At 42.3% G+C, this 24,887-nt stretch overlaps 1 protein-coding gene across 1 annotated transcript in view; it reads right to left on the bottom strand.

The window, feature by feature from the left end:
* Positions 1 to 24,887, bottom strand: part of sae1 (SUMO1 activating enzyme subunit 1) — a 96,918-nt gene that overhangs the window by 71,647 nt on the left and 384 nt on the right. The window contains exons 2-3 of the mRNA XM_020513366.2: positions 20,945 to 21,056; positions 19,624 to 19,797 (exon numbers count right to left, since the gene is read on the bottom strand). Of these exons, the coding sequence (XP_020368955.2) occupies positions 19,624 to 19,797; positions 20,945 to 21,056 (286 nt within the window). The remainder of the gene's footprint in view (positions 1 to 19,623; positions 19,798 to 20,944; positions 21,057 to 24,887) is intronic.

The raw sequence follows: 24,887 nt of genomic DNA, 5'->3' as shown, positions 1-24,887 counted from the left end.
TTTTTTACACCACATCACACGTGCTTACATATTTACACCTGAAACAATTGCACAAATAAAGGGGAAATCACACTCAAACTCCCAACTTCTAAAATGCTAGGAGCTCACCAGGTAGGATAGTGGAGATTGTTGCAGCAGAACAGCATGGTGGCTCAGTGGTCAGCACTGCTGCCTCACAGTGCCAGGGACCCGGATTCGATTCCACTCTCAGGCGACTCAGTCTATGTGAAGTTTGCACATTCTTCCTGTGCCTGCATGGGTTGCATCTGAATGCTATGGAGGTTAGGGCAGATTGGCCATGCTAAATTGCCCACAGTGGCCAGTGATGTGCAGGGTATGTGGATTTGCCATGGGAAAAGCAGGGTTGCAGGGATAAGGTTAGGAGGGCAGGTGTGGCTGGGATGCTCTTCGAAGGGTCGGTGTGGACCCAATGGGTCGAATGGCCTGCTTCTATGATTCTATAAACTCAAAAGGGCATGCACATCAATAAATGGCTCCACACCTCAATATCCATATTTATAGTCTATAAAAATTATCATGTAACAGACAGATGTATTAACATACAAAATTGGGAGAATCATGCCATTCAGTAATTTTGTGGCTAACGGAGATGTGGAGTTGAGGCCAGAATTCAACCTATTCCCCCCATAGCCTTTAACTCTGCCGTTAGTCAAGAATATGTCCCTTTCAGAAAAAGAATGTTCACATTGTCAAAAGTTTGACATGGCTGAAAAAAATATAACTGCACACCATTAGACTTGGTTTAATCTTTCCAAAGTTAATAATTATAAACAGAAACAGAAATTGCTAGAGACACGCAGCCCGTCTGGGGTCACTGGACTCAAAACATTACCGCTGCTTTCTCTCAACAGATGCTGCTGGAGCAGCTGAGTATCTCCAGCAATTTCCATTTTACTTTCTGATTTCCAACATCTACAGTCCTTTTTTTTCTATTAATAATAACTACTTTTCAGTTTTTTTGTTGAGGCAAAAGAGGCATTTTTTTTGAGTGGGGAGCTCCTTACACAATACATGTCTAGCTTGATCAATGATGCGGAAAGCAGTTGATTTTGAATTTAAATTTCATTAAATGTGGGAACCTGTGTTCTCATTCCAGACAGCCTAATGTTGCCTTCTGTCAAACCTTACTGAATATAGCAAGTATCTGAAAGTCGTATATCACCTCCCAGATGACATTAAAACCTGGATGACTAACCGTCTCAAATTTAATAAGTTTGTGTCTCCAACATCTGTTTTAGTACAGGCCGCAGCTATTTCAGAGAGGGGGGATTTCCAGGGCTAGGCAGGACCTTCAGAAACAAAGGGAGCTTGACAGTGTGAAATATTGCTTTAGCTCTCTAAGAATCAGTGAACCAGGGAATGATTCCTTGTCGGGCAGTGGGGGAGGGAAAGTGAAGGCCAACAAAGAACAGAAATTGTGCAAGGTAATGTAACTAAACAAAATGTGGTTTCTACTGCAAGCAACTATGGAATTTCAACCAGCACTTTTTGCAAATATATTTTCTCATTCCATCCACAACCTAGTGGCCTTTGCATACAAATGCACATTAGTTATCCATCTCTCCCCACCTTCTCCTCTCCCAAACAACTCACCCCCTACTTCCACCCCCACGGACACACACACAGCATGAAAATGATTATGTCCAAAAACACATGCTGTGCTAAAAGGTAGAAGAATTTAGGGACTTTCCAAAGCATCAGCATTCTTATCTCAATATCGTGACCACCTTCAGTGAATTGATTCTGTCCTGTTTGCTTTCCCATACTTTCCTTTGGTCAGGATTTCTTTCTATAGCACTTTGCAAAAATTAAGAATCTAACAAAAAAACACTAAGCCACTAAGAAATAAACAAACTACAATCCTGTTTTACACTTGTGTAAATCCTTCAGTTTAGAATTAATGGATGTTGACAGAATTTTGGGGGCATTGTTTATTTTTACTCCAACTTATACTTGTTTGCGGGGGGGAACGGAGAAAAAGAGAAAAGGGGAAGTCAACACTGTCTGAAGAGGTCTGTAACTTAGAGAGAAATAAGTGAATTTGAGACCATTGAGGAAACAGATGGAGCACAGTGACAGAACATCGGAAACCATCCAAGTTCTGATGAACTCAGCAGTCAATTGATTAAACTGCGGCCTGAAATTTTGTCATAGTGTAGATAAGGATCAGATGAGACACATTCAGACTGTGTTAACAGCGTGCTCCATGAAATCTGTTAAAATACAGTCACAATGAAGCTTTCAATGAGAGTTTTTACAGTAGCGGAAATGGTGGACTCTAACCAATTTCTGCACACAACAGATCAACAATCCCATTACTACCACAAACTACCTTTATGCCAAAACATGGAATTACTGAATAGTGCAGCACACACCTGTTTGATCACTGAAATATTCATTCCTTTCTCATGCCCACCTCCCATGCATCTTCCCTTTAATCTACTCCAGGTCCCTCCTGCATGCCTGCCTCCTTCCCCTCCCCTCACTCCCATGTCCCCTCTCCCCTTCTCTCCTGTGCGTCCCTGTCCCCCTCACATAGCCACTCTCCCACACACCCCTCCCATGCAGCTCCTTCCCTTCCCACCACTTCCATACAGCCCCTCCCTTCCCAAAACATAAGCCCTCTTCCCATTTGTTCACTCCCTACCTACACCCCTTCCCTTTCCTCCCTATGGGCATTCCCTCCCTCCCCACCTCATCCCTTGCAGTGCATATCCATCCCCTCCCATCTTTAATATTTTTTCTATCTGCCCCTTTCTACCATTTGTCATTTTCCTATTTTTTTCTATTACCTCACCTGTACCCTTTGGTTTGTTACATCTACCCAAACTTTAGTTTAAAGCCCTCAAGGGAAATCCTGTCTCACAAACTTGATTGAGTTTTTTGAGGAAGTTACCAAGAAGATCGATGAGGGCACAGTAAACAAGTCTGTTTACTCAGACTTCAGTAAAGCCTTTGACAAGGTTCCGCATGGTAGACTAATTAGTGACGTTAGGTCACATGGGATTCTGCGTGATCTTGCCAATTGGACACAAAATTGGCTTCAAGGCAGGAAACAGAGACTGGTGGTGGAGGGTTGCTTTTCGAACTGGAGGCCTATTGCCAGTGGTGTGCTCCACGGGGATCGGTTCTGGGCTCTCTTTTGTTCGTCAGTTATATAAATGAATTGGATGAGAATACAGAAGGCATGGTTAGTAAGTTTGCAGACAACGCCAAAATTGGTGGCATAGTAGATAATGAAGGAGATCTAAGATTACAAAGGGACCTTGATCAAATGGGTCAATGCGCTGAAAAATGGTAGATGGAGTTCAATTTGGATAAATGCGAGGTATGGCATTTTGATAAAACAAACAGGGGTGGGTCTTATACAACGAATGGTTGGGCCTTGAGTAGTATTGTAGAACCGAGACCCCCAAGGGTTCAGGTACATCATTCTTTGAAGGTTACGTCACGCATAGACAGGGTGGTTAAAAAGGCGTTTGGCACACTTACCTTCATTGTTTAGTCCTTTGAGTATAGAAGTTGGGAACTCATGTTGAAGTTGTACAGTTTGGGATTATGTTCGGCATGGACTGGTTGGACCGTAGGGTCTGGTTCTGTGCTGGATGACTAAGAATTCTCTGGTTACACAGCTTGCTACAGCATCAGTCCCAGCACAGTTCGAGTGTAGACTATACCAACAGTGGATTCTACTTTCCCCAGTACGGAGGCCAGGGCTGATACAGTGGAACCCAATTCTCCCTCACCTGTGTTTCAGCCATGCACTAATTTCTCAAATCTTATTTGTCCTGAGGCAATTTGCATGTGACCCAAGTGGTAAGCTGCAGATTATTACCATTGGTGTCCTGCTTTATAATTTAGCACCTAGCTCATCTTAGTCCCTCAGCGCAACCTCTTTCTTGGTTCTACCTATGGCATCGGTCGCATGAATTGGAACACCATGCTGAACTTACTGTGACACCACTGTCCATCCCCCAATCTTTCCCACTGAGGAGGGCAACATTAAAAACCAAATCACTTTAGAGCACCATAGTATTCTTAATGGCACTTGTATCACTGTGCTTGCCTGGGGCGTGGGTTAAAACTCTGTACTCAACACCTTTGCCACTATGAACTGCAGTGGGTCAAGACGACTCACACTCAATCTCCAGATACTTTGAGAGAGGCAGCAAATGCCAGTGATGCAGTTGGCTGTTTTCTCCCTTCCCTGAAGTAGGCATGGAATTAAAACCAGCTCCACTGAACTAGCTCAGCAGTTTGGGAGCTACCGTGCTATTTTTGACCTGAATTGAATGCATCAGTTTACCAGCACAAACCCAATGCTCTTATTTTTCTTCTCCAATCCACAGGAATCTTATCTGTGCAGTGCACAACAAGAGAGGTTATGGGATTGTGACCCACCATTCACACTTAGACAATGCACTCAGACAGTTAACAATCCTGTCATTTAGCTGAACATTTGTGTGCAGCACCTCAGCTGCATTGTTCTCAGATGAGAGATACATCTAAATTGCAGTCCTTTCTCCTTTCCCCCAAACGAAAGCCCAATGGATTTTTTCTAGTGAATGCATTTCAAAGTTCCTGTTATGAGTAAAAAGGAATTTCCTGCCAGACAGAAACTTTTGGAGGCAGACAGTTACTTCAGGCCGTGGAGTGCCACAATACAAGGATTAAAAACAATCAATTCTTTGATTTATCCTTGGGGAAAACAAGTCTCTGACTTGAATCCATTCTTCATTAGATTCTGACACCTGCTGACCTCGGATCTCAAACACATTAAAAAAACTTCCTAGGAATGAACGAGAGAAAGACAACAACTTATATATGTGCAGCACTTCTGACATAACCAAGTTTCCCCAAAGAAGAAGCATTATCAAGTACGACACTGATCCATATAAGCAGATATTAGCTTAGATGATTATAAGGTTTGCCAAAAAGGTAGGTTTCAGGAGATATTTTAAAGGAAGAGTAAAAAGTGGACAGAATGTTAGAGTTTGAGGCTCAGGTGACTGTAGATATAACCAACTGTTGTGTAACAATTAAAATTGGGAAACATAGGCCACAGGTCAAATTGGCTCACTTCTCAGGAACAGAGGTGAGGGTCTTTCTTTTGCTGTCTAATACATTTAGTTGTGGTTTCAGCTCTGGAGCTAAATGCTGCATAAGTTAAAGTCCTACAAAAGGAGTTGGAACTCATCACTATTTTAGGCTTTTTAATCAACTCCATTGAGGTTGTCCAGAACATTGGTGAGGCCTCTTCTGGATGACGGTGTGCAGTTCTGGTTGCCCTGTTATAGCAAGGATATTACTAAATTGGAGAGGGTTCAGAAAACATTTACCAGAATGTAGGAATGGAGAGTTTGAGATATAGACTGCAAAGGCTGGGGCCTTTTCCACTGGAGCATGGGAGGTTAAGGGGTGACGTTACAGAGGTTTATAAAATCATGAGGGGTATATATAGGGTTAATGACAGGGGCCTTTCCCCTAGGGTGTGGGAGTTCAAAACTAAGGGACATATTTTAAGGTGAGAGGAGAAAGATTTAAAAAGGACATGGGAGCAATTTTTTTTTAAAACACAGAGGGATTTGTGTGAGAAATAAACTGCCAGAGGAATTGGTGGACGCAGGTACAGTTACAATGTTTAAAAGACATTTAGATAAGTACATGAATAGGAAACGATGGGAGGGATATAGGTCAAGTGCAGGCAGGTGGGACAGTTTAGTTTGGGAATATGGCCAGCATGGACAGGTTGAACCGAAGGGTCTGTTTCCATGCTATATGGCTATAGGAACTTTGGTTTCTCACCAATGCCACCAAATTCACCTAATTGGTCCTTTTATTCCCCACCACCATTTTGATATCTTGGACAAAGTGGATGCCATACTAGAAGGCAACAAAGAAAATCAGTTTATTGGCAGAAGCAGGACAACATGAGAAAACGGGCTTTTGTTTTATATGGTAAGGTGTTGCAGCCAAAATGTGCCATCAAAAAGGGTAATGGAGTCAGATTTGAAGGGGAATTAGAAATGTACTTGAAAGGAAAAATAATTGCCAAAAACGGGAAAGAGCAGTGGAATGGAATTAATTGGAGAGCTGTACCAAAGGGCTGGCACAGGAACAATGGGCTGAATGGCCTCCACATACCAGTTAAATGATTTAAGGATTGTACTCATAAGCACAAATCACCTCCATTAGGCTGCGGGAGGAGGGGAAAGAGAAGCCAAAAGAAACCATGAGAAAAACCTTCACTAAAATCCACTAATCCATTTGATAGGGAGGCAGGACTGATTCCATACTTCCTCATTCTAATCTCATTTGAAGAAAGTGTTCGTTTTCTAATCATTTGAATCTGATTCTGGTTTTTTAAAAATCCAAATTGTCCAACTCTTCAGATTAATTTTTTTTTAAAAATCAGGAAATTTTAATTCAGATGACTTTTGATGCAAGATACTTTTAGGCATGCCTAGAGTTAACAAGTGCTTAACTGTAACAAACCATATTTTGCAATTTAATATGTTGCACATTGTTGAATTGTGCCTGACAATGCTGCTTTTTGGAAATAAGAAGAGGGGAGGTCGAGAGTGAATGGCACCAAGAATTTTCTGAGTTAAGGAAATTCAGTCTGGCAACAGCTTTAATTGGTGGAGCTGCAGTATGTAAAATAGCTGCAAGTGCTAAATGCAGCATAGAATACAAATCGTCCACAGCCTGCAGACTGAAAGCATCCCTCGCCCTCTTTCCACGAGGGGAAACAAGATAGGCAACTCAAGAAACTTAAAAGAAAAAAAAAATCGTCCAAGTTCACCTGATTAACCACCAAATCGAAGGATGACTGTCACTATACAAACAACAGCATTTCATCAATGCAAAAATCAAAAGGGTTGGGAGAGAAAAAGAATTTCCCACCTTATAGTCAGGATTTTCGATTATTGGAATTTTGTTTTAACCTGCCCACATTAATGTGTAACTGTGGGAAGAAAAAGTAAATTGCTTGTCTCACATCTACATGTAAAAATAGGGTTTTGAAGGATTATGGCTTAAGTTGCATAATTTAAGAATCCTTTCTTTCTCTCTTATTCTTAAAGTTTGTGTTACAGTAAAAAGTTATTTTTACTGATACTGGAGCAACCTGGTGCGAATTGTTTGCATCCTGGCTAGCAAAACCAGGCAAATTGGTCATTTTGATGGTCTCATTGGGATTTTATACGTTTATACATTGTGATAACTTGTGGAACAGTGAAGCACAATTACTAGCACGCTATTCCCAGTTATGTTGTGACATTATAATGAACCCTAAAACTAGAAAGAACCACACGAGGTGTGGGCCTGCCAAGAGTCGAGGGTGACACGCCAGCCTTCTCCTTCATCCCAGTTTCCAAACCTACTCAGAAACCTCATTAACTCCCCCATTCCCCAACCAACCTGATTCTTCAGCTGGTACAACTTCATTCCACTTTGTCCTCAGGAAAATTAACTTTATCTAAATAAAAAAGGAAATTGCATGCTGACCCCTTTCAAAGGTTCTCCCAGGCAGCAGATAGCTCTCATTGTCCTTTATGATGTACAAAAGATACTCAACATTCAGCCATCGGTGTGCAGCAAATTGGTTCTGAAGGACTTTGGAATTATATTTATTTAGCAGGGTAAACCCAACTCCAATCTCCTTAAAGTCTCTCTCAAGCTGCAAAACTGTGAATGCTCCTTTAAAATTGTAAAAGTCAAGGTATGCAGACTAACACATCCTACTCCCTTACTTCCAAGGCAGAATCATAGACCCAGTCTATAATTCTCTTACCTCAATACAGCTCAGTTAAAGTTGGGTAAACCACACGTGGACCAGCTTCCAACAATCAGTTAAACAAATTACAGATTGAAAGCAGACTTGAAAAATCAAGAGTCTTGAGGCAGACTGACAGAAAACAAACCAAAGAACAATGTTACTTTAATGTAATACTAATCAAACTGAAGTTAATGCCGTTCTACTTGTCTTAACTACTAAAGTGTCATAAAAATGCAGCTTGCACCGTCTATCCAAAGGACTCTGAGCAAGCAGTTTAACAATGCAAAGCGAATATCATATTACACAACTACACCTCTCAAAAGACAAATGTGAGTGGAATAACTGCATGACAGTGATGCTGCAGTCTGTTACAGAAAGCAATGGAGGCCAAGAGCTACAGATAGCATTCCTAAACTAGAGCTTTTTAATCACCTGTAGCTCTCAGACTTGTGTCTGTTAAAGTACCATTGTTCCACATTCTAGGTTTTTGCCTGGTTTCAATTTGATCAAAGGGATCAGTCCCACACTGTTGATTATAACACGCTAGCTGCCAACTGCTAAACAATAGTGAAACAAACAGTCACATCCCCTGTTCTACACACGCAAATCTAAGACTATGAAGTGGTATAAAAGGTTAGAGTGACTTTGGCTTAGCGTGCCAATTATAACTTCAAATCCTACCCCATCTACCCAAGATATTTCAGTTTCAAATTTAGCACATATGGCCAGAAATGCAATTAAACTCACCAGCACAGTCGTGTTGTAGATAGATTGTGAATTTTCACCGGGTTCGTGAGTCGAAGTGAGAATTGACCTTTCAGTCTGGTCACAAAGCCCGCAGAGTTAAAAACAAATACAAATAGGAATAATTTCACCAGGGCCACAACGGTCAGACAGCTGGGCAAGCAAGGGTCAGCAGTTTAATACTAGATCCATTACTAAAACAGCTGGCGAGATTTGATATGTACAGACTTGTAACTGTATATATTTAATCAGCAGCAGTTCTAGTTTCAATTTTAAAATGATAACTTTTACATTTTTTTAAACTGAGTAATGTGACAGTGTTTTTCATTACTGTTCTGTAACGGTAATGCTTTGAAATTACGTCCATAGGTTGTCTATGATATCACCAGATTGTCCTTCAACCTGGGTTTTCACCTCTTCCAGTCTGACAACTCAGAAAACAACAAATGCTGGAGATCACAGCAGGTCAGACAGCATCCATGAAGAGACAGCAAGCTAATGCGTTGCGTCTAAGTGACTCTTCATCAGAGCTGCAGTGTGGAGGGGGCATATTTATGCTATAGTTGGAGGGGGTTGCATGTGGAGGTGGGGTGCAGACTGCTGGGAGACAAAAGATGTTGATAGTTCAGTTTAAGTGATTGGAATGTGAGAATTGCAAAACAATGGTGTGACTAACTGCCAGACTTGAAAGAACAGACAGTCCCACTGGGGTGGGGGAGGGGAGAGAGGACATGGTGACAGAGTAAAAACCGAAAGAACTGCGGATGCTGTAAATCACGAACAAAAACAAAGTTGCTGGAAAAGCCCAGCAGGTCTGGGAGCATCTGTGAAGGAGAAAACAGAGTTAACGTTTCGGGTCCGGTTCTGGTTCTTAGGAAGGGTCACCAGATCCGAAATGTTAACTGTTTTTTTCCTTCACAGATACTGCCAGACCTGCTGAGCTTTTCCAGCAACTTTTGTTGTGAATGTAACAAGTAAAGCTGAAAGAAAGGGAAGATATGGGAGTGGGTTCACAATCTGAAGGTGTTGAACTCAATATTAAGTCCAGAAGGCGGTAAAGTGCCTAGTTTGAAGATGAGATGTTGTTGCTCCAGTTTGCGCTGTGATTCACTGGAGCACTACAGCATGCCGAGGATAGACAGGTGGGCACGCGAGCAGGACACTGTGCAGAAATGACTGGCTACAGGAAGATCAGGGATATACTTGCGCACGGACCACTGGTGTTCTGCAAAGTGGTCCACGAGTCTGTGTTTAGTTTCTCCAATGTAGAGTAGGCCACGTTGGGTGTAGTGAATACGATACACAAGACTGGAGGACGTACAGGTGAAACGCTGCTTCACCTGGAAAGACTGTTTAGGCCCTTGGATGGTGAGCAGGGAGGTGGTGATGGGGAAGGTGTTGCACCTTCTGCGGTTACATGGGAAGGTGCCTTGGGAAGGGGGTCTGTGGTGTTAGTGGTTGATGAGTGGACTAGGGTGTCCCAGAGGGAACAATCCATGTCAAATGCAGACAGGGGGAGTGAGGGATAGATGTGTTTAGTGGTGGTGCTCTGCTGGAGTTGTCTGAAATGGCGGAGAATGATCCTTTGAATGCGGAGGCTGGTGGGATGAAAAGTGATGACAAGGGGGACCTGATCACACTGTCGTGAGTGATGAGAAGGGGCAAGAGCAGAAGCACGGGTGATGGATGGGATATGTTTGAGGGCCCTGTCGACCACAGTGGGCAGGAAACCACGGTTATGGAAGAAGGAAACCATGTCAGCAGCGCTGTTTTGGCATCATCCAAACAGATACGACATTGGTGAAGGAACTGGGAGAATGGGATGGAGTCCTTACAGGAAATGAGGTGTGACGAGCTGTAGTGAAGGTAGCTATGGGAGTCAGTGGCTTTGCAGTGGACGACAGCGGACAGTTTATTCCCCCGAAACACAGACAGAGAACTCAAAGAAAGGAAGGGAAGATGTAAAAGTTATAGAGAGGTGGAAATTGGAGGAAAAATGAACAAATTTTTCAAAGTCTTGGCGGGAGCATGAAATGACACCGAAACCGTTGTCAATGTACTGAATAAAGAGTTGTGGGAGGGGGCCAGTGTAGGACTGGAACAAGGATTGTTCCACATAGCCTATAAAGAGGCAGGCATAACTAGGACTCATGTGGGTGCCCATAACCCCTCCTTTGACTTGGCAGAAGGGAGATAAATTAAAGGAAAAATTGTTCAGTGAGAGACCGAGTTCAGCCAGGTAGAGGAGAGTGGTGGTGGATGGGGATTGTTCAGGCCTCTGGTCAAGGAAGAAGCTGAGAACTTGCAGTCCATCCTGGTGGGGAATGAAGGTATAGAGGGATTGGACATCCATGGTAAACAGGAGGCAGTTAAGGCCAGGGAACTGGAAATTGTCAATATGGTGGAGGGCATCAGAGGAGTTGCAGACGTAGGTGGGCAGGGTCTGAACAAGTGGAGAGAGAGGATAGAGTCAAGGTAGGAGGAAATGAGCTCAGTGGGGCAGGGACAGGCTGATAGATGGGCCGACCAAGACAGTCCGGTTTGAGGATTTTGGGAAGGAGGCAGCTGTCCAGGTTTGGGAGACTATAAGGTTGGAAGCAGTGGGAGGGAAGATCAGTGGAATTGGTTGGGGGAATGTCCTGCCAAAGAAGTGAGTGCGGAGACAGAGGCAGCAGAAAAACAGTTCAACATCATGGCGAGCCCAAAATTCATTACGGTGGGAGCATAAGGGGTTGAAGCTGAGTCCTTTGTCAAGAACAGTACACTCAGCCTCAGAGGGGAAGGTCAGGAGCTATGGTGAACACACGGCAAGGGCTGGGGTTGGGGAGAGTGCCCTCAGGGGAGCAGAAGGTGATTGTATCGGAGGGCTGGAAGGGGGTGGGTGCTAAGGGATAGTCCTCAGCACACATGTTAGAGTCCATACGTTGCTGGAGCTTGCGCACCTTGCTGTCCGAAAGAAAGGCATTTTTTGAGGTGACAGATGAGGTGAAGGATGACGTGAAACTGGGGAACGGCACTGCTTTGAGACAGGGTGAGTTGATGTTGCTGCTGAGTGGCAGAATACTTCCTTCACCCTTTGCTCAGGGTGTGTGAGTTGGAGGTTGCATGTCCAGCTCTCTCAATTTCAGGTTTCTCACATTCCTTCCTTCCCCTCTCATCAGCATATACTGTTATAATCCTAGCTGACAGCAACACTGGATTCCAGAGTGAAACCTGACTTGATAGATCATAGGTTTTGTTTTTGCAATTTGGTTACTCAGTAAACGTACTCAAATTAGACTGCCAAAGTACTTCTTACAAAAGGATAAGTTATTACACTAAAAGAAGGGAGGAAAAAAGCTTTAAATATATTAAATAAGACAACTTAGATGATCTCCTCCATCCAGCAAAAAAAATTGGCTTTTTCCCAGCAATATCCTTTATAGTAACCAAACTGCAGTGAAGCATTGTTCCTGTATTCATTCTAAAATTTCTTAGTGAACTGACAAGGTCGAAAGTGTATGCTTTCAGCAACCTTCTGTACATTCACCAGACATGATTTCCTCTGTCTCTTCCACAGGCACACAGACACAGGGTAACTCACTGAACTCTACACAATCTCAGTACATTTCCCAACAGCCAGTGCTTGGACTGCTATAATAACAACACTTCTTTCCATCTCTAATGGCCAAGAGACTGCCAAAACTTAATTGCTCTTCTGCAGGTTTGGATCTTTTCTTCTTCTGAACTGAACCTGCTTGTGGCCCCTAGACTCTCCTTCTGTAAGTTGTAAAAGCTCAACTTTGTAAACCTTTCATCTCAGCAGGGTGATTATCAACTCATTTAATTTAAATCATATGCTTTCTTGAAAGTGCTGTTATAAATTCACTATTTGAAATGACTGACCTTTTCACAAAGGTCACTTTCATAAAACAAATTTACCTCTACTTTAGAATATAAATTCTCCGGTATAGCTTTCGTTAAAATGGGTCAGTACGGTGGCTGCCTCACAGTGCCAGGAACCCAACGTTCAATTCCACCCTCGGGCGACTATCTGTGTGGAGTTTGCACATTCTCCCTGTGTCTGCGTGGGTTTCCTCCGGGTGCTCCGGTTTCCTCCCACCGTCCAAAGATGTGCAGGTTAGGTGGTATGGCCATATCAAATTGCCCCATAGTCACCAGGGATGTGCAGGCTGGGTCGATTAGCCATGGGAATTGCAGGGTTACAGAGATGGAGGAGGGTCTGGGCAGGACACTCTCCGGAGAGTCAGTGTTGACTTAATAGATGAAAGGCTTATTTCCACACTGTAGGGATTCTATGAAAATACTCTGGTCTCTGACTCCTTCATTCACCCCTCTCCTCTTATCTTTGATCTTTCTGGGGATATGGATACCACTGGCAAGTCCCACCTTTACTTGATCTTGAAGTGAGTGGCTTTCTTGGCGATTACGAAGAGTCAACCACATTGCTGTGGTTCTAAAGTCACATTTAAGGCTGGGCCACGCCAGGTAAGGATGGCAGATGTCCTTCCCTAGGAGGGAATTAATGAACCAGATGGGTTTTAACAACAGTTAATGATAGTTGTCACGTCATTTTTACTGAGACTAGCTTTCAATTCCAGATTTGTTAATTGAATTTGAAGTGTACCAGCAACCCTGGTGGGATATAAACGCATCACCTGGCCCTCTGGATTACCTGCCCAGTGACATAACAACTATAGCACAATCATCTCCTTTCTCTTCTTCTTCTGTTCCATCCCTCCCTTCCTTACCTCCAGTCTCTCTGTCCTTACCATTCGACATCTTGTTCTCATTTTGTTTTCCACTTGTCACCCCTGCTTCTCTTCCTCCCTTCCTTTGCCCTTTCTGTCCCTCCTTTGCTTCTCTTCACACATTTGTCCTCCTGCATCCCTGCCTTACCCCATCCTTTCCACCTGCCACTCCCATGCCTTCCTTTCATGCAAAGAGTTCAATTTTAAAAACAATTAAAATTTTGGCTGTCTCTAGTCACTTAAGACATAAGAAATAGGAACAGGAGTAGACCGTTCAGCCCCTTGGGGCTGGTATGCCCTTCAATGAGCTCATGGCTGACCCGATATTCCTCATGGCCGACCCGATATTCCTCATGTCCACGTTCTTGCGTTTCCTTATAACCTTCGATTCTTCGACTGATCAAGAGTCTGAGCCTTTTATATACACAAGGACTTGGCCCAACAGCTCTCTGTGGCAAGGAGTTCCAAAGACTCAATCCTCAGAAGTAATTCCTCCTCATCAGTCTGAAATTGACGCCACTTTATTCTGAGACTATTCTGGGACAAAACCGTTTGTTCCTCTTTCTTCACACTTAAGATGTTGGCCAGAGATCTCAAAGGACACACAAAGGGAGACTGCCAATATTTTGGACCCTGCAGCACTGAAACATTGAAAACAATCCACAGCGCAAGTACTTGAGAGTCCTCTGCTGTGCAGGCAGGAGACAGACCTTTGAGATTTACGCTGGAGAGGCCTGAGTTATAGATGTAATGATGAAGCAATGAGCTTCTTGTGGGTTTTTAGACAATACAGATACACAATAGAAGACCACCCTGTGTCCAACTGCAGTATCTCTGAAAATGGAGTAGCTAATGCTGCCAATGGTTCATAGCAACATCCATTTCCAGCAATGAACCAGACTACCTCAAAGCCAAGATATCAGAGTAAATAATTTCTCTATACTATTCAATCCTTTTCCTCAGGTGGCGTGTGGAGAGTACAAGTACAATTAGAATTTAGCAATGCCAGGGCAAGTTATGACTAATTTCTGATTTGGATGTAAACAAAGCAAATTCAGTTGAATACGACAAATGTCATGCAGTAATTAAGACTGTCTATTTACATTCAGGATAATGTTCCAAATTACTTCTCTAATACCAGCTGTTTACAAAGGGCCCTCAATTAATAAGTTTGGATGAGTCAATATATTAGAAGTTTTATCATCTGTCTCCCCACCATCCAACTCAATCTTTCAAATTCTAGCAACTGAAACACTTCCTTAACTCTTAAATGTGGCTTCAAAGAAGGACGTGAATAAAATACTAGAAATGATGGGGAACACGGGGTTTAGAGAAAGGGAGCAACTGAACCAAGTCTGTATTAGTACAGAAATGCTGTTGAAGAAATTCATGGGATGGAAGGCTGATAAATCCCCAAGGCCTGATGATGTACACCCACAGTACTTAAGGAAATGGCCCTAGAAATAACGGATGTGCCGGTGGACCACTGTATGCACTGCATCTTTAGACTGTGAAACAGTTCCTACAGAATGGAGGATAGTTAATGTAACCTCACTATTTGTAAAGGGAGGGGGGAAACAAAGACCAGTGAGTCTAACGGCAGTAGTGGGGAAGATGCTAAGAGTGCTTTATCAAGGATTTAATAGCAGAGCACTTAGAAAACAGAGGTAGAATCAGACAGAGTCAGCACGGGTTTACAAAAGGGAAATCATGCTTGACAAATCTACTTGAATTCTTTCAAGATGTCTCACGGCTCCAGGGACCCAGGTTCGATACCAGCCTCGGGCGACTGTCTGTGTGGAGTTTGCACATTCTCCCCATGTCTGTGTGGGTTTCCTCCGACATGAGCAGGGAGAACCAGTGTATATGGTTAATTTGGAATTTCAGAAGGCCTTCAACAAAGTCCCAGATAGGATATTAATATGTGTAAAATTAAAAAGTGCTGGGATTGGGGGTGGTGATGGATAGAAGCCTGGTTAGCAGACAGGAAACAAAGTCAGGCAGTGACTAACAGGGTACCACAGGGGTCAGTATTAGGACCCCAGCTATTCACAATAGCTACGTTAATGATTTATATGAGGGAACTAAATGTAAGGGGTGGAACGGTGGCTCAGTGGTTAGCACTGCTGCCTCACAGCACCAGGGACCCAGCTTCGATTCCAGAGTTGGGCAACTGTCTGTGTGGAGTTTGTACATTCTCCTCGCATCTGCATGGGTTTCCTCAGGGTGCTCTGGTTTCCTCCCACAAAATATGTACAGGTTAGGTGGATTGGCCATGCTAAATTACCCATAGTGTTCAAGGATGCACAGGCTACGTAGGTTAGCCATGGGAAATGCAGGGATAGGGTAGGTGTGTGGGTCTGGGTGGGATGCTCTTCAGAGGGTCAGTGTGGACCCAATAGGCCAAATGGCCTGTTTCCACACTGTAGGGATTCTATGATAATATCACAAAATTTGCAGATGACACAAAGCAGAGTGGAATTGTGAGCTGTGGGGAGGATGCAGAGATGTTGCAGTATGATTTGGACAGGCTGAGTGAGTGGGCAAATACAGTATAATGTGGATCAATGTGAGGTTATACACTTTGGTGGCAAAAACAGGAAGGCAGATTATTTGAATGGCTGTAATTTCAGAGAGAGGAATGTTCAATGAGACCTGGGTGTTCCCATATACCAGGTGCTGACAGTAAATGTGTAGTGCAGCAGGCAGCAAAGAAGGTAAACTGTATGTTGGCCTTCACTGCAACAGGATTCGATTACAGCAACAATGACATCTTCCTACAATTATACAGGGCCTTGGGACTATACCTGGAATACTATGTGCAGTTTTGATCTCCTTATCAGAGGAAGGATGTTCTCGCCCTACAGGGTGTGCAGTGAAAGTTTATCAAATTGATTCCTGGGATGGCAGGGCTGACGTTTGAGAAGAGACTGAGTTGGTTAGGATTGTATTCCGTGAAGTTAGAAGAATGGCGGGTGTTTGGGGGGGGAATCTCAGAAACCTATAAAATTCTAACAATTCTAGACAGGTTAGATGCAGGAAGGATGCTCCTGATGGTCTGGGAGTCCAGAACCCAGAATCATATTTTAAGGATAAGTTGTGAACCTTTCAGGACTGAAATGAGGAGAGCTTTCTTCACCCAGAGTGTGGCGAACCTGTAGAATTCATTCCCAAAGAAAATGGGCGAGGTCAAAACATTGTGTGCTTTCAAGGAGGTGGTAGATACAGCTCTTCTGGCTAAAGGGGTGTCAGGGAAGGGCGGGCTTAGGGTGTTGAGCCCGATGGTCAGCCTTGATCATATCGAATGGCAGAGCAGGCTTGAGGCAACAAATGGCCTATTCCTGGTCCGGTCTTCTATGTTAATTTCACAACCAAAGTCTTAACATTTCTAGAAGCACCACTTAAAAATAACTCTGACCAAAGCACAAGTTTGTCCTAGCAGAGCATCACCCTGCTCTTAAACATTCCTGCTGGAAGCTTCAAGGGTGCAGGCAGATGTTGTGCGCTGTGGGAGCTGCAGGACAGAAACAACACCAGCATCTAAAACATAACATCCAAATGGAACATTTAACAGTGTGTTACAGAACGAATCAAAAGAGCACAGCAAAGGCAGATTCCCTCAAATCACTGCAACGTCAACAGGTCCACACACTTTTAGCAGGAAGCATCTTCATTTCATAATCCAATTACTGAAGGTTTGACACAAAAAATGCAAGTCTTTGATTGAACAAAACGTTATAGTGAGCTAGATTTGACCTTCTATTGGATACCTCAGACCACAAATGTCTTTTCCTAATGGCCAAATACATGCATGTTGTGTAGATTTTAACAAACCTATCCACAGAATGGCCTTTGAGAATGACATTAAAGTTCATTTAGCTTTTACCTTTATGCAATAAAACAGACAGAAACACATGTTACTTTCCAATCTGTGCTTCTAATGAAGGACCAGTATTATTAGAAGTCCCATGTAGTACAGTACATGATTTCTGCCACTGAATGCCACTGAGCTAAGGTGCAATTGCACCATCTAGTGTAGTAGTACCAAATCCTCCACCAACAGCTCAGTTGCAGCAGAATTCACTCCAGGCTGTGACAGCACGTAAACCCACTCCTTCAATGCTGACACCAGGCAGGCACTGTGTTATGATGCACTCTACTACCCTGATTCCCGATTAAGATGCGCATATCGGAGAGATACAAATAATTGCACAAATCACAAAATACTACAGAACCCTATGAGTTAAGAAAGGGTAAACCACTCATGTTTGTCAAATTAATGCAAATTCTGCATGAAAATTTCACAACAAAAGACAAGGTCAGCATTTAAAATCCATTAAGAATCACTTCACACAACAATGAGGGAAAGTAAAAAAAAACAAATTTATACATGATCATGCACATACGACCCTGTCATAGAAACCAGGTGCAGGAGTAGGCCCTTCAAGCCTGCTCCATCATTCAATATGATGACAGCTGATCTTCTATCTATCGTAATGCCATTTTGCCACTTTATCCCCATACCTCTTGATGCCTTTAAAATCCAAAAATGTATCTCTCTCTTTCTTAGAGTCATAGATTCATACAGCACAGAAACAGACCCTTCAGTCCAACCAGTCCATGCCGACCATAATCCCAAATTAAACTAGTCCCATCTGGGAAGCGTCACCGGACCTGAAACATTAACTCTGTTTATTCCTTTACAGATGCTGCCAGACCTGCTGAGTTTTTCCAGCAACTTTGTTTTTGCTTCTAGTCCCATCTGCCTGCTCCTGGCCCACATCCCTCCAAAACTTTCCTATTCATGTACTTATCTAAATGGCTTTTAAATGGTATAACTGTGCCCACATCAACCACTTCCTCAGGAAGTTCACTCCACACATGAACCACCCTCTAAAAAAAAATCTGCTCCTCATGTCTTTTTTAAATCTGTCCTCTCACCTTAAAAATATACCCCCTTATTTTGAAATCCCCCATCCTAGGGAAAAGACAACTACCACAAACTCTATCCATACCCCTCATTATTTTATAAACTTCTATAAGGTTGCCTCTCAACTTCCTACGCTCCAGCAGGAATGAGTCCCAGCCTATCCCACCTTTCTTTTTAACTCAAACCTTCTGAACCCTTTCCAGCTTAACAATATCCTTTCTATATCCTTCCTATAACTGGGTGACCAGAAGTGGACACATCTTGAGTATATTTTCATTTTCTGATATTTTTGGGCAACCTTCCTAGTCCTATTATTTTCTCAACATCTGCCTTGTAAGTTCTAACCTTGCAAATTTTGAATCAAATCAACTTTTAACTTTTGACTTTGTACTCATGATCTCAATGAAGGACAAAATATAGAGTTGGCTTGAGGGGCTAAATGGCTGGCATAGCCAGCAAATCCACGCAGGTTAGACAGAGATTGTATTCACAGATTCTTGGTGTGACAGCACTAGAGAGTCATTCTTGCTCTCAATGAGTAAACCATCTGACAGAGTGACACGTATCTCAAGCACCCTGGTTGAAGATACCACTGGGACCCTCAGGCTGACATGTTGAACTTCACATGCAGCACACAGGCTCCAAACATTGGGGATAAACATTTAATATTTTTCCTTCACAGCACTTAAGCAGCATTGCTTTTCTTTTATGAAGCACGCAAAGGAGCAACTTAAAAGTGACAGGTGCATGCAGTTCTTCTCACATCCAATCCAAATAATTCTTTTATTTTGCACAAACCGATTACTGAGCTGACAGATAGATTTTGGATTCAGAAAGATTCAAACCTATCATCTCCAAACATGTTGGTTTCACAGAGCAGTAGTCAAGCTTTATAATGGGTTTCCGATTTCTTGGTACAGCACAAAAGGAAACTATTTGGCCCATCATGCCTGTACTAGCTCTCTGAAAGGGTAAATTAGTTAGTCCCACATCCTCTCCGCCAAGTCCTAATTGTCATACAGTGAGTCTCAGCGAAGAAACACAGTTTGCGCTGAGATGACCGTGCAGAGGAATTGGATGCCACCATTCACCAGAGAGGTTTATGAATGAAGAAATGCCACTTCTGGTAAGGCAGGAGGGTGGGATTTGCAGCTCTTTTCAAACAAAATTTTAATGAGGTCAGGATAAGAGTGGTAAAGAATAAGATTGGTAAAAGGAAAGGAGGGAGGAAAGTTTATACGCCTTGCCATTTAAATAATACAATGCCAAAATGGCAGCTAAGTGTGGGACACCTGCTGGATTCTCATCACAGACCTGAAATGCTTTACAACAAAGGGTTAAAGAATTGCTGGCTGGAGAAAAATGCTGCCACACGCAAGGGAGTGCAGAGTACTCACTGCATCGAACTGGGCGAGGAACTCCTGTGACTTGTCTGTAATGTTCTCAGTATCGACCTTCACTTCCACCATGGGGTTCAGGTTCTGTGCACGCTCCAGAGATGCCTCGGCTCGATTTTTTCCCAAAGAGCTGGTGGGAATGAGGAACTGAGATCTCGAATCCTCTGGTGTTGCCTGGCATTACATCCGGGATTAGTACAGAAAGAGAGAAATTTAAAACAAAAAGATCACAGCTAGAATTGCAGAAATTCACTAAACTCATTCAAATCCTATGGAACAACGTTTGCTAAAATAAAAATAGAAAATGCTGGAAACACTCAGCTTAGAGATTTTTTTCTGTTTTATTTCAGTTTTCTGTTATCCACAGTATTCTGCTTTCTACATTTTTACTCTAGGCTTGGTGTTTGATCAGTTGGGATACCATGAGTACAGTACGGTTTCAGAGTCCAAACAAAACTACTGGGAAATTTGTATGTTATGTAGGGAACAGGCATACAAGATTGGATACTGAAAATCTAAAATGGAAACAGAAAAAAAACTGGAAATACTCAGCAGATCTGACTGCATCTGTGGAGAGAGAAACAGTGTTAATGAACATCAATGAGATAAATAAAACCATCAACATGAAAAATCGATTCTGTTTCTCCTTCCACAAGATGCTGCCAGCCCAAACCTGTTGATTATTTTCAGCTTTTATTTAGGAGCAGGAGGAGGCTGCTCAACTCCTCAAGCCTGTTCTGCCATTCAACATGACCGAGGTTAACTCGCAACCTAATCCACAAATACCATTTTCCCCATTATTCCTCAACATTAAAGAAAGGCTTAAAATTAATAATTGATTGAACATCGACTGCCCTCTGACCTGCAGCAAAATGCCCTCCTCGTACGCTCAATTATAAAGGCTATCATTCCATTAAACTTTTTGTACACAGCACACGTGTCACATTCTGACTGTTGAAATTTAATACAATGTGTCGCTCCTGCAAGCTTCACTATATTAAAGGGGCTATTTAAATGCCATTTGCTGTTGTTACTGTTACAGTACTATCTGAACAGACAAACCGGAACCAAAGCTGTATGCTATTATACATAAGTAACTGGATGATTACAAAAGACTGTGCATTTATTTAGACAGTGGGAAAGTCCAAGGCAGCTGGAATTATTAATTATTAAGCACTCATCAAAGAATTAACTTGAGAATTTAGGAAAATCAACAGGTGCAATCAAAAACTAAAATGTTTTGAAATCAGCATCGGCTCGACAGTAAATCTAAAATCAAAAGCACCAAACACTACCGTGTTTCAGAAGATCACTGGAATACCTGCTGATGGTCCAGTAGAGTCAGTGCCTTGACACCTGCCAAAATGAGGTTTTTTGCCACTTCAGCTCCCAGTCCCTTCATTCCCACCAACAACACCCGGGAACCACGTAACCTGCAAACATCAGTAATTCAGTCACTATTTGTAGCAGCACCAGCAACAGAACAAAAGCATCTCACACAGCCACAAAGCTAAATGAAGCCAATCACATTTTCCAGACTTCTGACCCTGGTTCAACAATTCTGTCAAAATGCTGAAACCATGCTGGGAAAACCACGTACAGCAAGTGCTCATTTAACATCATCCCACTTGATATTTCGACTTAATATTGTGTGGTTAATAGCGACTGTAATCTCATTTGAGTGCAGTGAGAACCATTTTAAGGCCATTGTATACGTACCCCATGGTCTCCTCTGCTCTCTAACTCTACCAATTCAGCCCCTCTGAGCACCTGCCCTGCAACTTAAACCTCTCCTAAGCCTTGCTAGGGGTTGGATGCGTGGAATGCCCTGCCTGCGAAAGTAGTAGACTCGCCTACTTTAAGGGCATTTAAATGGTCATTGGATAAACATATGGATGATAATGGAATAGTGTAGGTTAGATGGGCTTCAGATTGTTGCGCCGACTTGTGAAACCATCGAGGGCTGAAGGGCCTGTACTGCGCTGTAATGTTCTATGTTCTATGGCGCTGGTAAGAGACAGAAGCAGCTTCAGAATGGTATTGGGGAAAGAAGGGGTCATAGCAAAGTCTGCGTTAGTAGGAAGTTAGATTTTTGTTTTATGCTTTAAAAGTTATTTTGCTAATTTCCTACATTGTGATGTAGTGTTTCAATTTACAGGGTATAATATTTTAATGTTTTCCGTACAAAAAGTAGGGTCTTACACAACCTTAACTCTAGTTTTAACATCGATTTCTATTGGAGTTCCTATGGCATGTTATTGCCTGCAGATTATGTCCCAAATTGGAGAGATATTGTATGTTTTCCTCTGAAGAATACAGAAGGACAAGTTACTCGCGTGGACAAGTGGGACTAAACACTCGTGTGTACCAGCCTGGGTTTAAATGTTAGCTCTTAGCTCGATATGACAGTTGCAGTTAATCTCCTAGTTACTTGTGTTGCAGGCAGTCTCTCTCTCTCTCTCTAACTCAATGCTACAAACCAATTCAAAAGGAAAGAAGAAAACATTCTCTCACTCTGAATGCTAGAATTCAGTCATGGTTGAAAAGAATCAAAACTACAAAATCTCAACCAATCTGCAAAACTAAGGATTTTGACAATGACAGTTCATCTACCAATATCAACGCTATCAGTATCTTCCACTGCAATGGCCACAGCAATTCAGAGACTGATCCATCGTTTTTAAACTTTTCCCTCTTTGGACTCACCACTCATTTCATTTGTGTGAGCGTGCATGCGTGTGTTGAATGACTAATTTTTCTTGCATTCAGCAATTAAAAAAACTTACTCTTAATTATTTCAACAAATCCAACTTCACTTGACTACTTTCAATAGTTCATTTGGATGCGGGAGAAAGGCAAGGAAAGGGATCATTTTAAATTCACATTGTTGCAACCAACCAAGGGGGTAGGGGAAGGAGAATTTAGTTTATTCATTCCTCACTTGGAAGCTTAATGATAACAAACCATAACAAATTGAGGAAACTTGCCAGGGGTCTGGACATAACAGAGTAGAGATGATGATGCTCATTTCAGACCAAACAAAAACTAGGGGCCATAAACAGAATCCATTCACTAATAAAGTCAGCATGGAATTCAGGAAAAAAAACATTTCTACTGAGAACATGGTAATAACGTGGAAGTTGCTACCACAGGAAGTGGTGAAGGGATTAATATTGATGCATTTAAGGGGAAGCTGGACAACATGTAAAAGAAATAAAAAACTCAGCATGTAGGACATATGGGAGGAAATTTACGTGGAGCATAAATAAAATATAGATGAGGTGGACTAAAGGGGTTAAGGAGCAACTTTTTTACGTATAGGGTGGTGCATGTTTGGAATGAGCTGCCAGAGGTGGTGGTGCAGGATGGTACAATTATAACATTGAAAAGGCATCTGGATGGGTACATGAATAGGAAGTGTTTAGAGGGATATGGGCCAAATGCTGGCAAATGGGACTAGATTAAATTAGGGTATCTGGTCGGCATGGACGAGTTGGACCGAAGTGTCTGTTTCCGCGCTGTACATCTCTATGATTCTAGGACTGAATAGCCTGTTTCTGTGCTCTAAATACTGCGTGAAATGAAATGTGAAAAGTTGCACCTCTCCTTAAGAGATCTGCTGGCCTCTGTAACCTACTTGGTGCATACTGTAAAAACTTCCTATGGCAAGCTTTTTAAAAACTCTGGATAAAATAAAACTGTTTTCCTTCTAACTTTTAATTTCTCAACATTAAAAAATGCACAATAAAGACAATTGTAGATACTGGAAACTGTTTTTAGATGTAAGGCACATATCAAAGGAAGAACAAATCATACGACGAACTTCACTGGACTAATTAAGTATGCTCCAAAATAATTAACCTGCGTGAAACTTGCATTATACTAGAACAATACAGAATAGACCATTCAGCCCATCATGCACATACCCAGTCTGATGAAAGACCATTTATCAAGTCCCACTCTCCCCCCACCCTCCCATGCAAAGCTTCCCTTTCAAAACATTCATCCAGAATTTTAAAGTTTGCTGCTTCTATCATCCTTTCAAACAGCACATTCCTTATCTCAACTCACTACAAAAATGATGTTTTGCCTCATGTTTTTACCCATGCAGCAGAATGGCCTGAATCAACAGGCTACTGTTTCAAATTCCACTCAATAAATTTGGTGCACTTGCCTTTATTGGTGAGTGCATTGATTATAGAAGTTGTGATGTCATACTGCAGCTGTACAGGACATTGATTAGGCCACTTGTGGAATATTATGGTCTCCCTGCTATAGGAAGAATGTCGTGAAACTTGAAAGTGTTCAGAAAAAATCTACAAGGATGTTGCCAGGCTTGGAGGGTTTGAGCTGTAGGGAGGGACTGAACAGGCTGGGACTTTTTTCCCTGGAGCATTGGAAGCTGAGGAACCTTATAAAAACATGAGCCTCATGGATAGGGTGAATAGTCAAGGCATTTTCCCAGGGTAGGGGAGTCCAAAACTAGACAGCATAGATTTAAGGTGAGAGGGTAAAGATTTAAAGAGACCTAAGCGATAACTTTTTCAAGCAAAGGATGGTGTGTGTACGGAACGAGCTGCCAGAGGAAGTGGTGGAGGCTGGTATAATTACAACATTTAAAAGGCATCTGGATGGGTATATGAACAGAAAGGGTTTAGAGGGATATGGGCCAAATGTTGGCACATGGGACTAGATTAATTTGGGATATCTGGTTAGCATGGACGAGTTGGACCAAAGGGTCTGTACACTATGCTGTACAGCTCTATGACTCTAAACCTGAACAAAAGATCAAGCATGGCTGCACCATCAAAGGTGACTTCTTACACAAGACAAAGTTGAGGTTCTAACCTCCTCGTCCTTTGGTATATATGAATATTCATGTGGGATCTTTCAGAGAAGATGAGGTATATAATGGGGCAAGGTTGATGGACAATCTGTGTGTGTACATGCAAATACTTTAAGATCAAGAAAGACTTGCATTTTTTGAAGTTGAGCGAAACAAGAGTCATTTTGTGCACATTACCATGATAATTTCTAATGTCCTTAAAAAAAGACTTACTCGATCATAAAATAGGATGGAGAACTACTGACGCATGTATCAGCAACCTGAAATGTCTCTGCAATGGCACCTTTAACTTCAACATAAGAATGTTCAGACAGAGTTCCTTTGCCTATCCCCGAATTCCCTATAAATCAGTGAATCAATAAAACATACCGTACAATGGTCTATATATAAACTAACTAAAAAAAAGTCCCTGCACCCG

The sequence above is a fragment of the Rhincodon typus genome, chromosome 39 (assembly GCF_021869965.1).
Source record: "Rhincodon typus isolate 14 chromosome 39, sRhiTyp1.1, whole genome shotgun sequence".
NCBI lineage: Eukaryota > Metazoa > Chordata > Chondrichthyes > Orectolobiformes > Rhincodontidae > Rhincodon > Rhincodon typus.
This window is presented reverse-complemented; position numbering and strand designations above follow the sequence as displayed.